General features: G+C 41.1%; 1 protein-coding gene across 1 annotated transcript in view; it reads right to left on the bottom strand.

The window, feature by feature from the left end:
* The window catches only part of AKAP7 (A-kinase anchoring protein 7), a 78,387-nt gene extending 65,671 nt beyond the window's left edge, over positions 1–12,716 (bottom strand). The window contains exons 1-4 of the mRNA XM_088533887.1: positions 12,601–12,716; positions 10,035–10,187; positions 8,955–9,100; positions 4,300–4,436 (exon numbers count right to left, since the gene is read on the bottom strand). Of these exons, the coding sequence (XP_088390013.1) occupies positions 4,300–4,436; positions 8,955–9,100; positions 10,035–10,187; positions 12,601–12,667 (503 nt within the window). The 5' untranslated portion in view covers positions 12,668–12,716. The remainder of the gene's footprint in view (positions 1–4,299; positions 4,437–8,954; positions 9,101–10,034; positions 10,188–12,600) is intronic.
* Between the last annotated feature and the right edge of the window lie 623 nt (positions 12,717–13,339).

The raw sequence follows: 13,339 nt of genomic DNA, 5'->3' as shown, positions 1-13,339 counted from the left end.
ACTAAAGTATATTCATACTACTCCTTATCAGTGCCATCAGAATTATTTTCACATTCTATAAAGGTAAATAGCTTCATATGCCCCGCCATAAAACCACAGGATCAGTGGGACAGACCAAGAAACGGGTATTATTTCTGAAACTACTGTCAGTCAGTCCTCAAAGTGACTAGACATTAAGCATACAGTGTCTCTATTGCTTTGTGCAACCAATTCAAATAAACTGCTTACCAGGAAGCACTTGATCTTCCTCTCCCAAACATCATAGTTTTGTCCATCCTTAATAAAATGACTCAGATCCCTCAGGGACAACAATACAACATGGCTCAATTTGAAGCTTCCAATGATAATGTTTTTGTTCCCCTTTTAAGATTATCCAATTAAAAAAAAAAGGTAGACTGAACTTTATTCCTTCTATTAGTTCCACTGGGGAGAAGACATCTTTCCTATTTTTTTTCCTATACAAACAAATGTGAATTTATAGGGTGCTGATAAAACTCCCAGCCAGCTATTTTATATTGTACTTGCTTGAAGTCTCCTAACTTCAGTTATATGTATAAATATATATACTTTGTGTCTTCTACAAGCACTCTCTCTCACATACTTGAACCTTTTACATCTGTTTAATGACCCCGAATGTAAAGTTTTTATTTCACTAATTGGATGCTAACTTTACAGGCGCTAGATGGCAGTAACAGCTTAAAAAATCAGGAGAGTTTTAGTCTTTTCACGGTACCTGAACAAAGCCATGAGCATGATTTCTGATGGTTTTTCTACCACATGAAGCAGGCTAGAATGCATTCTTTACATTTACACATTCATAAGGTATTTTGCGCGGTTTTCCATTGTGTTTATCAGCAGAGTCTTGGATGAGAACTACGTAGTTAACTGCAACTCAGGCCAGGCAAGAAAGAAGCAGTGCTGATTATGTGGCAGAGGATCCTTAATTAATGAACTCCGCCCACTCTGTAACTTAATCTACAGCCTAGTAGTATTTAGCTCCCGTAAAGCCATTTTAGGCAACAGTGCAATTACCCGTCCCTGGACAAAGAGCTATTTTCTTGTCAGTGCCTACCCAGGCAGTATTTACAATGCCCAAATAATTTATTCTGACCAAAGCACACACAGATACAGTGTTATAGTCAGCATGCTCAGCAGCTACGCTGACCCAAAGGCACGAGAGGAAAGTCTACAAGCATGTTACTCCTAACTGCAGTGAAGAAAGAACAAGAGGGGAAAAAAAACATTCTGCAATCCAGAGCATTGTAGGGAGGACTGCAGAAGCAGTGGCTATCGTCTCCTGTACTGCTGCAGCGTAAATAAAATAGCACTTAAAATGTATGCAAGCTCTTTACAGAAACTAGCTGAATTGTTCATTCAGAATTCTTGCTGGAAAAAGCAACCTTACCAAAAAAAAAAAAAAAAAAGGGCAAGCTGAATCCTTCCAGCTCCCATATTTGCAATGGAAAGGTCAGACGCACAGCACATGTAGCAGACAGCAAGCAAGATGCACCGCGACACTAACGCCCCGCAACGAAGGGATTATTCACTGCAAAGGCAAGACTCGTTATTTCTACAGCTTGATCCCATGGCTGTGTATGCATTTTATATTAAAACAAACAAGTAAAATACACCTATGCTGTGTTTATACTAGCATAAACTAGAACCTCTTTCTTTGAAGGGAGCGTTGTCCTAATTTCTTGCTTGCTTTTTTTCTCCATCGCACGCTCTATAGTTGCTGCTATACCTAGAATTACATTCAACACTATGTGTAGAACATTCTTTCACACATTTTGACTTCAAATAACCTTCAACACATTTCACTTCTGCATAGATAGAAGTGTTATTGTGCATACACAGCAGAAAAAAATGCAGAAGTAACTAACACATCCAAACTTCAGGATCTGTGAACTCTCATCTCAGATGCCTACTTAGCTAAATGCACTTTGTTTGAGGGACTACTGTAACCCTACATTATGCACGTTTTTTTGTCAGTCTGGATCTTGGTTTCCTTCCATTCACCTGGTACCAAAAACTTGTGAAACAATGAGGAAAAATCAGCTTTTTACTCTTCAAGTTCTCCCAAAATATTAAGCAGAAATCAATTAGGAAAAAACAAGGATCACAAATAGCAGAAAGTATATTCTGGAATACCTGAGGACAGCCGGGCTAGGTGCCTGTAGGGGCAGCTGGCCAGGGAAGGGGCGAAGCACTGGGGAAGCCGCTGCTGCCTAGAGGAGGCTCCTGGGCGCCTGGGCTGGCCGTTCTGCTGGGAGAGGCAAGGAGGGCTCCATCAGCAAGAGCAGGGCGACAGGCAGGCAGGGAGAGCCAAAAAGGAGCCCAAGGAGCCAGACGATACTGAATTTGGGGATATTTGTTTTTATATATTGCTTTGGACTCTCTAAAGTATTGGCGAAAGGCATAATGGCCTTCAAGATCTCCTCTCACATCCTCTTCTAAAAATGTTAATGCTCAAACTCCTTCAGAAAGACATCTTGCTGCCACAGCTAGTGGTTGTTCTTGCTAAATTTCAGCTCCCTGGCCAGGGCAGAAAGAAGCTGCCAGGAAAAGACAGCAAGTCCAGCAAATCCAGCATCCTCTGGCATCCTTTCTATTCTCCGCTTCCAGCTACCTGTTTGTCTCCCTTCAGATCAGAGCGTAGAAGGAAGAAGCTGGCAGTCTCCTTGCCAATATCCTCAGTGGAGGGATAAGAGGACAGAGGCACAAAGGATTTAGCACTACCACGTTCAGGGAAACGGGTGTGAAAGACAACCTGGGCAACTGGTATCTAGATATGCTGGCATCTCACTGCTTTTAGCTCTGTAATGTGTTTGGCCACACTACCTCTATTTATTACAGCATGCCTTTGACTACCAAATCGTTCCTACATTCGGACTTTGAGTCTGGCTTTCTCAAGAGCAATCGGTACTTTAACAGCCAAACTTTCTGGGGGAACAAATGATTCATCACACACACTTACTATTAGAGACGTTATTATGCAACTGCATTACGATACCCAGAGCGATGTCTCATGGCAACTATTAATTATTTGACCTAGATAAGTCTGCATGCCTCCTCCTGCAGGGAAAGTCAGCAAGCTATATGATGGAGGGAACCCTAAAAAGAACTAATCCGGGGAGGCGACGAAAAAGTAAGGCTTGTTTCATGGCATTACGAGGATCTGTTGCATTTTGATTCATGGGCAATTCATTACAAAATCAATACATAAGCACTGAAGGAAGCCCAGATGTTCTTTTAATCTCAGCAGACCATTCATCAGCATCTGATTACTGTAACAGAGCGTATTTAGAGTGCTTGCTTTCTCCAACTACAGCATGAGACTACTGAAATGCCACATATGTAGGCCACTGGGCACCGTATCTGCATAGAAGATGCAGGCCTGGTTGAAGAAAGCCTGTGGGTGCAGGTGTGTTTTGCATTAAAATGCAATTTATATTTTCAATTCAAATCAAAATTACAGCTAGACATACAAATTATTATTTTGAACATTCATAATTTAGAGCAATACAGATAGGCTTAAAAGAACATTGTATTAACCTTTGAATTGTACATTAGCATAGGCTTATCAGATGGCAATGTAGCACGTGATAAACTGTAAAATACACGTTTTTATATAATCAAATAGTTGCATCTAACATTCAAACACATACATGATATGCTCATATATTACATATGCCTTTCCATAACTTTTCTACCTTTTGTATGACCAAGAACTCAGCTCTACCACTGAAGCAATATAAAAATCCTACTTTCAGTTAGGCCTAATAGACACCTCCTTTTTAGTGTACTCATATTTAATTTTGATACACTAAATTCAAGTAGTGTCATAAAAGACCGCTAACCACATGAGGCTTTAGCTTGTAGCTAAGGCTTATTTCATTAAAGTCTTTCAGTGACAGTTACTAATATGGCCTATAATATTTGCAGAGCTATGAAATTCTGAAAGTTTCCCTAACTGGTAATCTGTTTAATGCCTCCTACATCAAAAGATTGTTTTGAAATAATTACTTCAGCAAACATGAAATTTATGCAAGCAATTTTAGGACACAGTCTGAAAAATGCAAGAAAAAAAGCATGCTTTGTGCAGAGCTCATGGCATTTCAGCATAAGTTAAAAAAGCCAGTAATTGAGACTAGCATTTTAAGAACAATAAATCACTAGAGTTATTGAAGTTTTTATTAATGCTAACAGAAAATAAGCATCATTACCTCTTCTAGTCTTTTTGTGAATTCTGGCAACAAAACCATTTGTATATACTTAGTTTAATAGCAAAATACTTACGTGCTAACTTCTTCCTTACTGGATAAATGCATCACCAGTAGCGTGACATGCAGCGAGCCACAGTGAACCATTGCTTTGGAAAGCCTATGATCCTTCTGTAATATTGTGTCTTGGACAGCCTGAATACCACCAGTAATCTGTGAGGAAAGAAATACACAGAAACAAGTTAGACACGACAGATAATGCTAGCAAACAAGAAAACACACAAACTGAAATCAAACACTTATTTGGTCACACCGTTCTAGCAGAAGAAGTTTCATCATCTAATGAAGCCTCTAATTGGCTTGAGAAAACTCAAAGTGGGTAGAAATGGGCTGATTAGTAAATAACTTGTCATCTCCCCATCACACCTCAGGAGGAGCTTTTGGCCAGAAGTTTTGCACAAATCAAAGGTTTCTTCGAGGACTTTCTCCATCCATCCTCTCTGCTAAAACTGATGTTTTAGCACTTGATTTACATGCTCTTCATCATTATTCCTATGGTTACACACTTTATAAAGTGTGTTCAAAAGTTTACCATGCTTGCAATTACAACAATCCAATCATAGTTATTCAGAAGAACCTGCAGCGAAGTTTGAGTATAACAGTCAAGAATAAAATAAAACCTAAAAACCTTAACCTTTTAACAGATTCTGTGATTTCTTAAATCAGGGCAAGCAAAGGTATTACAAACAAATCAGTTCAGGTGTATATGAAAGAATCTCTTAAAAATGCTGTAAATATTGTCTTTCATAACATAAGCACAAGTCACTTTCAAGTCAGAAAAGGCCATAATATATTTTAGCAATTCTATTAATCACAGCATACACACGAATTAATTAAAAAAAAAACACTAATGGAAACAGGATCTAGATTCTTAGAGACAAGTTTTCCATGAAGAAGTTTTATTTAATGTGCCATACAAGTAAAAACAAATTCTAACTGAAAGGGACCAACTCACCAACTATGAAGGGGAAGATGGAAGAAAAGTAAAGACAATTTGCCTAAAAGGCGAATATGGCATCTTCAAAACCAGAAGTGTCTTAGACAGGTCAATGAAAAAAACTGCACCAACACTTTGATCATAAATCATGTAGCAAAAATCATCTTCCTCTATAAGTCAGAATTTACCTGATCCTCAATCCATGACACTTTTGCTATATTCTCAGGCGCAGGAAGAATGTAACCCACACTTAAGCAGACCAATAAACATAAAACCAGCAAATCCAATCCTTATACTTCATATTTACTACATAGATTACTCAAAAAATGCAGTTATTCAGTAAAGAAAAAAAACCCTAAATTTAAAAACGAATCATACGTGATTTTAATTGGAATCTTATTCCATTTTCAACTACTGTTTCTAAATTTAACATACATGTGCACAGCCTTAGAGCTGGCAGAAGAAACACAGAAGTGCAGGTGCACCAGTCTTCCAAAAGACACCAGACGGGCACTGACAGTTTGGCACCGTGTTATCATACCAATAAAATCATCCTAGCTCCAAAAAATAGACAGGTGCTGGTCAGCTTTGCAGCCTGTGCCTTACAAGCCCCTCTACCACTGAGTTTCCTCTCCATCGTGCTTCCAAGTGCCCTCCTGGCCACATCCTGAGCTGCCTGCTCTGCTCCACTCCACCTTCGATGAGAAGCAGGACGTGCTATGGGCAACTCGCAGCTACATGGAGCCAACTGGCTAGCAAGGATCCACACATTCATCGCTGGTCTCGCAGGTCTAAGAGAATAACCAGCTGTGTTCCTCACTCCACAAGCCTTGAGCTCAGCAAGCCTGTTCCTTCAAGGTTATCCCTTTCACACAACCACCACTTCCACAAAAACTGTAGGTAATTAGGCCCGCTGGGGTGTCGGTCTGGTTATCCCAGTTTGGACAACAGTTTCAGATGCCATAAATGGGGCCACAACAAGGTCTAAGAGACAGGCAAACTTACAATTGTGTAAGCTCCATCAGGAAACCAAGCTAAAAGCTAACAAATAGCCAAGCTAAAAACTTAACAAATAACTTTAGAACTGCTGGATAGCAACTTCAGTGATAACCTACTGCTGGACGCACCAGAAAAGCATAGAATTAGCTGTTCTTTCATTGATAAAGGCAAAACAGAAAGCAGACAGAAGATGTTTCCCCTCTCTCTCTGTGGGAAAAGGCACAAAATTCTAAACAATCTCCACTATTTTTGAAAAAATGAAAAAGCTCTCAATTGTATTTTTGTGAGCTTTGAGAATTTATTTTTAGTGTGTTCTTCCAGAACTTATGTGAACAAAATGTAATGCACCAGCTGCAGGTGGCCATCACTCTGCCATCCCTACACAGAACTGACCTTCTCCTTCCTTCCGCTAACAAGGTCAAATTAACTGTTCAGTACAATTAACTTTAATTACACAACCCAAGACTCTTCCTACATCTTTGCAATAACTAGTTATGGCCTACTGTTTAAACACATTTAATTGCTATATAACCAGCTATGTACAGTACCTTTCCACTATTTATGTTAAATTTCATTTGAGAATTCATAACTTCAGCAAAAGAAACATCCAAGAGCAGATCACACCCAACTATTCCCTTCTCAGATTGTTTTTAAAATTGCCCCAAAACAAAGACCTGAATACTGATTTTAGGTCACCACCTCACATACTGCTTACAATACGTTATCCTGAAAAATAATAAATTTAGTTTCACTTCTTGCAAGAATACAAAGGCTGTAAAGTTTAAATATTTAACAGATTAACTATACTTCATTGCAATCAAGGCTAAAGAACCATGAAAAAGTAAATCTACAAGCTGATAACACATCAGATGAGACACAATTTAAAAGTAGTTAAAGGAATGATTATAAATGTATCTTTTTACAAAACTAGTAACACAGTGTTTAATAAAAATAATAAATTCAAAATTAATGAACCATCTGAAGATTGAAAACATAGTTAAAATGATAAAAAGAAAAATGCTTAATTTACAGGGACAATTCATATTGCCAGAAATATGAACGACATCATTACTACAAAATGTTTCTGTATGTAAAACTTAAAGATATTACATCTAACATGATGTAATATCAAGTGCCTAATATAAAATAAAATGAGATCCTCACAAGGGAAAAGTCTTTCATTACTAAATGAAGTACCACTAGTAATTACCAGTCCTCCTCTGGCTATCAGAAAACCAGGTGTTTAAGCCTAAATTTTAGTTAAAGTTGCACATATGCATTCCAATGTGTTTTTTCTACTTTCCCTGCAAGGCAAGTATAAACAGAACATTATAGTGAAGTCTTGGAATCCTCAAATGCGTGTTATTTTACTTCTGTAAATGACAGGAAATGCTAATTACTGAATAAATGGCACATTGAAAAGCATGTGGAGCTACCACTTTTCCACCTATCCAACAATTTAAAATAGTAACTACTGTAAGCAATAATTGTCAATTACCAGAATGTATCTCCCCGACACTATTCTTGCAATAGTTAAATTACGAGAGATGACTAGAGGAAGAGATATTTCAGACTTCTGGTATTTAAGAGCAGCATAAAAATTCTCTCGAGATATCTGGGTCAGGTTCTATGGCAATATTATAAAATCAGCCTCCATAATCTCTTTTTCACATAATATTTTTCAAAGAATCAAAGACTACACTGTAATTTTCAGATCTGGTTTGCTCTTATTTTCATTTCAGATTCTATCTTTTGATTTTCTCACAGAATATTTGCTATAGATGTAGGATATGTTAAAAATTACCTTCTGATAATAATTTATATGATTATTTCAAAATATATATACATTATTATAAAACATAAATCTTTACCAAAGATGCTTTATTCTTATATACAAAACAGGAAAGGGGATGAAGTGAATTTCTCTTCTGAAATGATGTCTCTGCAGTAAAAAGACTATTTAACATATGTTGAGGTAGGTGCACTTAGATGTTGTAGAGGTCAACTACCTCTCAGAAAGCAGAAACAACAATTCAGGGAGAAAGGAACCTTTTTTTTTCCTCTGAGCGCTGCAGTTATTTCTGCAGAACGAATTCCAGGATCAGCACTAAAACAGAAATTGCTATTAAAATTAGAATTTTACTGACATTAATAATAAATCCCTAAAACACAACTTCTCCTTCAATAAAACAAAACCAAGAAAACAAAAATATGAATTTACAGTGAAAAAGCAGCTTGGACTGAGATGATTTCTTTTTTCGAAACTATGCAGTCAAGTGAAATTCTCATTTTTTATGTAAAGAGTTTCATAAAGAATAAGAAACTTCAAGAGCTTAGAATGCGTGGCTACACCAGATAAATTCCTACCTCCAAGGAATGCTGAAAATACATGGTAGGGGATTTTCCTGCGTAAATAAAATGAAATGACAAAATAACCAAAACTAGAAACAGACTGTAGAGAAGAAATTTAAACCAAATCAAAATGATGTAAAATCCATAAAGCTGACAATTTAAACTTATTAGAGAAATGTTTTTCTCTAATCGTTTCCAGGTAAACATTTTTATTCCCCCCAAAAGAGTATGTAAATGAAAAGGTCACTATTTGAATATATTGTACTTTCAAAAATACTTGAAAACAATTTATTTTGCTCAAGACTGGACACTGCTTATTATAAATAGAAGCACATGCTGAAATAATTTTGGTTATACTAAATTAATATAATACAGAATATTACCTCTGGATTAGTAATTGGGATAGATATGAAATAATTTGGCCGATACTGTTTTTTCTTTTTCTTCTTTCTCTCAGTGTCTTCTTCATTTTCCCTTCCAGCAGTCCTCTTCCTCTTCTTTTTTATATTTACTTCAGAGGTTGAGCATACTGAAGAGAAAAAAAAATAAAATAAACTACTGTCAGCACGTGCACAAATCGGAACAAAAATATGCTTAAAATCACGCCAACAAGAGCTGGACTTGTGTCAGCTGATTGGAGATTTTCCCGAGCGGCCGACGTGCCCATGCTCCGAACTGTCCATGCGGGATCCCGCTCCGACTTGAAGGTGACATTGCCATGCGAGCGCAGTGCTGCACCTGAACAGCCTGTACCTCTTAAGCAGCTTATTAGCCACCAACATACACACACATTTTCCAAACAACTCCTCGCTTTAAGCAACTCACATTGTAGTGGAATAGGTCCAATACTGTCTATGCTTGAATAGGAATGTGACTTTATGGCAGAAGGGCCAATATTAGCCCAAATACGCACGTGCATACTGCATTCTTAAATATAATGCAAGACAGTAAGTAGGTTGATTAAGGGGAAATGTATATATATATTAGACTAGGACCGCCCAACCTACAGTTCATAGAGCACATCCAGTCCAGAAGAAAATTTCATTCAACCCAAACCTACTCTCTAACTCCTCCTTTTGGAAGGAGGGAACCTGGGGAAAGAAGAGCACACTTGCCCAGTTCTTCCAGTGTTCCAGAAATGATTGCCTTCCAGCTTAACCAGTTTATTTCTGCAAGACTTTATAAAATCCATCATTATTATTTGAGAAGCTATACAGTAACATAAACAGGCACATGAGATGCCTTCATCCCGGGACTCATTTCCATGATGGGCCACAGAATGGTAAATTTTAATATGTGCAACTACTTGCAGGACTGAGCACTAATAACAGATTAGCTCTTGAGTCTGTTCTCAGTGGGACTCCATTCCAAATGGACAGCCCACCTGCACATGCCAGCAGGCTGAATCAAGAGCGTGTGTGACATGCACGCTGTGTCACTGGCTTGTTTTTAAACATACTTACTAGCAAATTCATCTTCAATATCTATGTCGACAAATGGCATTTCCATCATCAGAGCATCTACAGGATCAGCAGACGTGCATTCTTCGTTTCTCTGCTGTGTGCTTCTTTCCTTCTCTTCAAATAGTTCATTTTCCAGAACATTTTCCAGATCATCTGTAATATATTTAAAATAACACTGGGCCTTAGATTTCAATATAACCAACTAAGAGATGTTATATGCATGCAGAGTACAAAGTATATGTTTCTCTGTTTCTCAACAACTAAATACTGACATACAGCCCCCTTACAAATGTTACTGTTCTTCCTGTCTTAACATATCAGCAAAAATGATTTAACGTTGTGAAAGGTAGGGGAAAAAAAAAAAGGAATTCAACCTTCTACTTTTGATAACAGATGTTCTTGTTCAGTTCTAACTAAAGGTAAATACATGTAAAAAGACTAACACTGAGTATTTATCACCTAAAATTCACTACAGATAATGACATAAAATTCATTCAATGCTTGTAGGCAAACATTGACAAATTACTTTCAGCATAAACACATAGAAAGTGAGGCTGTGAGGGTGACAGAGCACTGGAACAGGCTGCCCAGAGAGGTTGTGGAGTCTCCTTCTCTGGAGATCTTCAAAACCTGTCTGGATGCCGCCCTGTGCCACGTGCTCTGGGTGTCCCTGCTGGAGCAGGGGGGTTGGACTAGATGATCTCTAGAGGTCCCTTCCAACCTCAACCATTCTGTGATTCTGCGAGGCAAAAAGGGACAGAAAGAAAAACCTCCTTTTAAACATAAACCAGGGAAGAGATGATTACTCTCTGTTCTGGGTGATGCACACAGCACATCATGCTACCAACAACAGCGATCTGAACCGGCTGTTCTAAAAACTTAAATTTTAGCGTTTCAGCTAAAGAAGGAACCCAAGTAACTTGCAATTCATTTTGCATACACAAGAATTTATAGATATGCTACGGAGCTATCTCAAAGTATTACTACAGTGAAAGAACAGATTGATTAGCAAGTTACAGAAAGTTCTTGCCCACATCCTCAAAGAGCACTAACTAACATGAGCCAATTCCCATGTCTGCTTCATGTTTCTGGAACAGTAAGCCCTAATATTTGTGTATTAAGTTACACCTTAAAAAATAAAAAAAAAATCAGTCTCCCTTAGCAGCCTTCCACAAAAGCTCTGCACATAATCAGACATCCAGCAATATTCCTTTGGGACAACTCCACAAAGGAATTACTGTAGTGGAAGCAGCCTTACGTCAGAATCCAGTTTATCACAGGGCAGCTCATTACCGCAGACAACAAACTTTCAAAGCTCCCCTTGTGAGCAGCACAGATACTCCAAAACTGGCCCGAGGGGAAAATCAGGCAGCAAAAGTGCATACCGTGTTCTTGGGGCAGGCAGAGCTACGTTACATGTATGAAACCAGTGGCACAGACCCAGTCTGGGCTGTTATCACCCTGGAGAGCGTTTTTTCTTGCAAATATCACTTTGTGCTGGGGAAGGTAATTGATAGAGTAATCTGATTAACGGCTAATTCATTTCAGTCTGAAATGAATGAATGCCAGAGAGGCATAAATCACTCTGTGGTTGTAGCCTAGCACCTGAAGTTATGCCAAAGGTTATTAAAAAGTATTCAGATTGGTTGCTACTTCCCCCGGCAGACACTAAAGAACCATGCGCAACAAAGCGATGTTAAAGCAGCAACATATTTATTGCTTAACATTTAGATTAAAGCACAGCTCACACAAAACAGATTACAATCCCTTGGTCATTGCTAACCCACCAGCACGCAGAAAACAATCTTCCCTTAAAAGACAGCACAGCCCCAAGGCCATGATGAAATCCACAGAACAGACTGACAGAAAAGTCAGCCTGGGGCGGCAAAGTTTCCAGCAAGATTCACAGAAGTAAAATCATGATGAGCTGAAAGCAGAAATCGGCCCCGAGGAGGCTCAACACGATGGCCTGGGTCTGTGCGAGGGCTCAGAGAGGCCCCAGCCCCACGGGCCCCACTGGGGTCCCAGGGCTGAGCCCCTTGCTGGGGACCGCGGAGGGACAGGAACGGGGTGGGAAGGGGCGAGTCCTTACAGAGCAGCACGGTTTGTTTTGGTGGGGTACGTGCCTCGTTCATCTTACCTGCTGATTTTGTCATTTATGTATTTCAAATGAAGGGCATTTCTTTGAGAACAGAATGCGAGATGGGATTTGTTCACACGCAAACAAGTGCAATTTTTGTGTGACCCTCCGCACTGGTAAAATCTAGGTCCGACCCTCACGCAACTGTCACGGCCCCAACCTGGGCCGCACGTCGCTTTGGGCGCTTTGGCTGCAACCGCATGGCCGGGGCGATGACAAGTAGATTAACTGACAAATAAACAAACAAACCGGGTCCTGCAGGGAGATTTCGGTGGGTTTAGCACGGAACTCGGGCGGGCTGCAGCCGGGCCGCGCCGCGCCACGGAGGGGAACGGAAAAGCAGGAAGGCCAAGGGGCGGGAGGGAAAGAGCAGAGAGACCAAGGGGCGGGAGAGAAGGGCCCGCGCCGCGCCCGCCGCCTCCTCACCGCGCTCCGGGGCCGCGTGCGGGGCGTCCCCGCCGCCCCCCGCTCCCGCCGGCGGCCGCAGCGCCATGGGGCGCGCGGGCCGCGCCAGGAAGCCGCGAGCAGCCGCCGGCGGCGGCGCCAGGAGGCCGCGAGGACGGGGAGGAGCCGCAGGAGCCGGCGGCGCCCGCGCGGGGCCGAGCGCCGGGAGCAGCCGCCGCAGCAGCGGCAGGCGCTGCATGGCCGGAGAGCGGGCGACGGCGCCGCGCGAGGGACAAACGTGGCCCGAGCGCGAGGCCGGGCGCCCCGCGGGACTACAAGGCCCGGCATGCCCCGCGCCGGGAAGTCGGCTCGGCGGCCGGGGTGGGGGCGGAGGGAGCCGAGCCGAGCCGAGCCGAGCCGAGTCGAGCCGAGTCGCGCTGCGCTGCGCTCCGCGGGATGCAGCTGTTCACGGGCCGTCCTGCCCGTGGAGCGGGGAAAGAAGCGTCCCTAAGCCCTGCCCTTCATGTTTCCCTACCTGAAAATGATTCCCATCATTATTTTGCTTATTTTATTTTACATGCTTTTTATTTATTTTATTTTGTGTTTTGTCGGAGCCACCCCATGCACACCAAAAGCATCTCGATACCGCACGCAGCAAATGCTTTATTGCTCCGAATTTAAACCAAAAAATCGCAGCGCGGCCCGGGCTCAGCAGAGCGCCTCGGGGGGACGAGGCCGCGGGGAGCAGCCAGCCCGGCCTCCAGCGTGTCCCCTGCTGCTA

Source organism: Tinamus guttatus, unplaced genomic scaffold (assembly GCF_059628265.1).
Source record: "Tinamus guttatus ecotype Peru unplaced genomic scaffold, ASM5962826v1 Tinamus_guttatus_pri_ptg000525l, whole genome shotgun sequence".
NCBI lineage: Eukaryota > Metazoa > Chordata > Aves > Tinamiformes > Tinamidae > Tinamus > Tinamus guttatus.
Note: the sequence above shows the minus strand (reverse complement) of the source record. Positions and strands in the feature narration are given on the sequence as shown.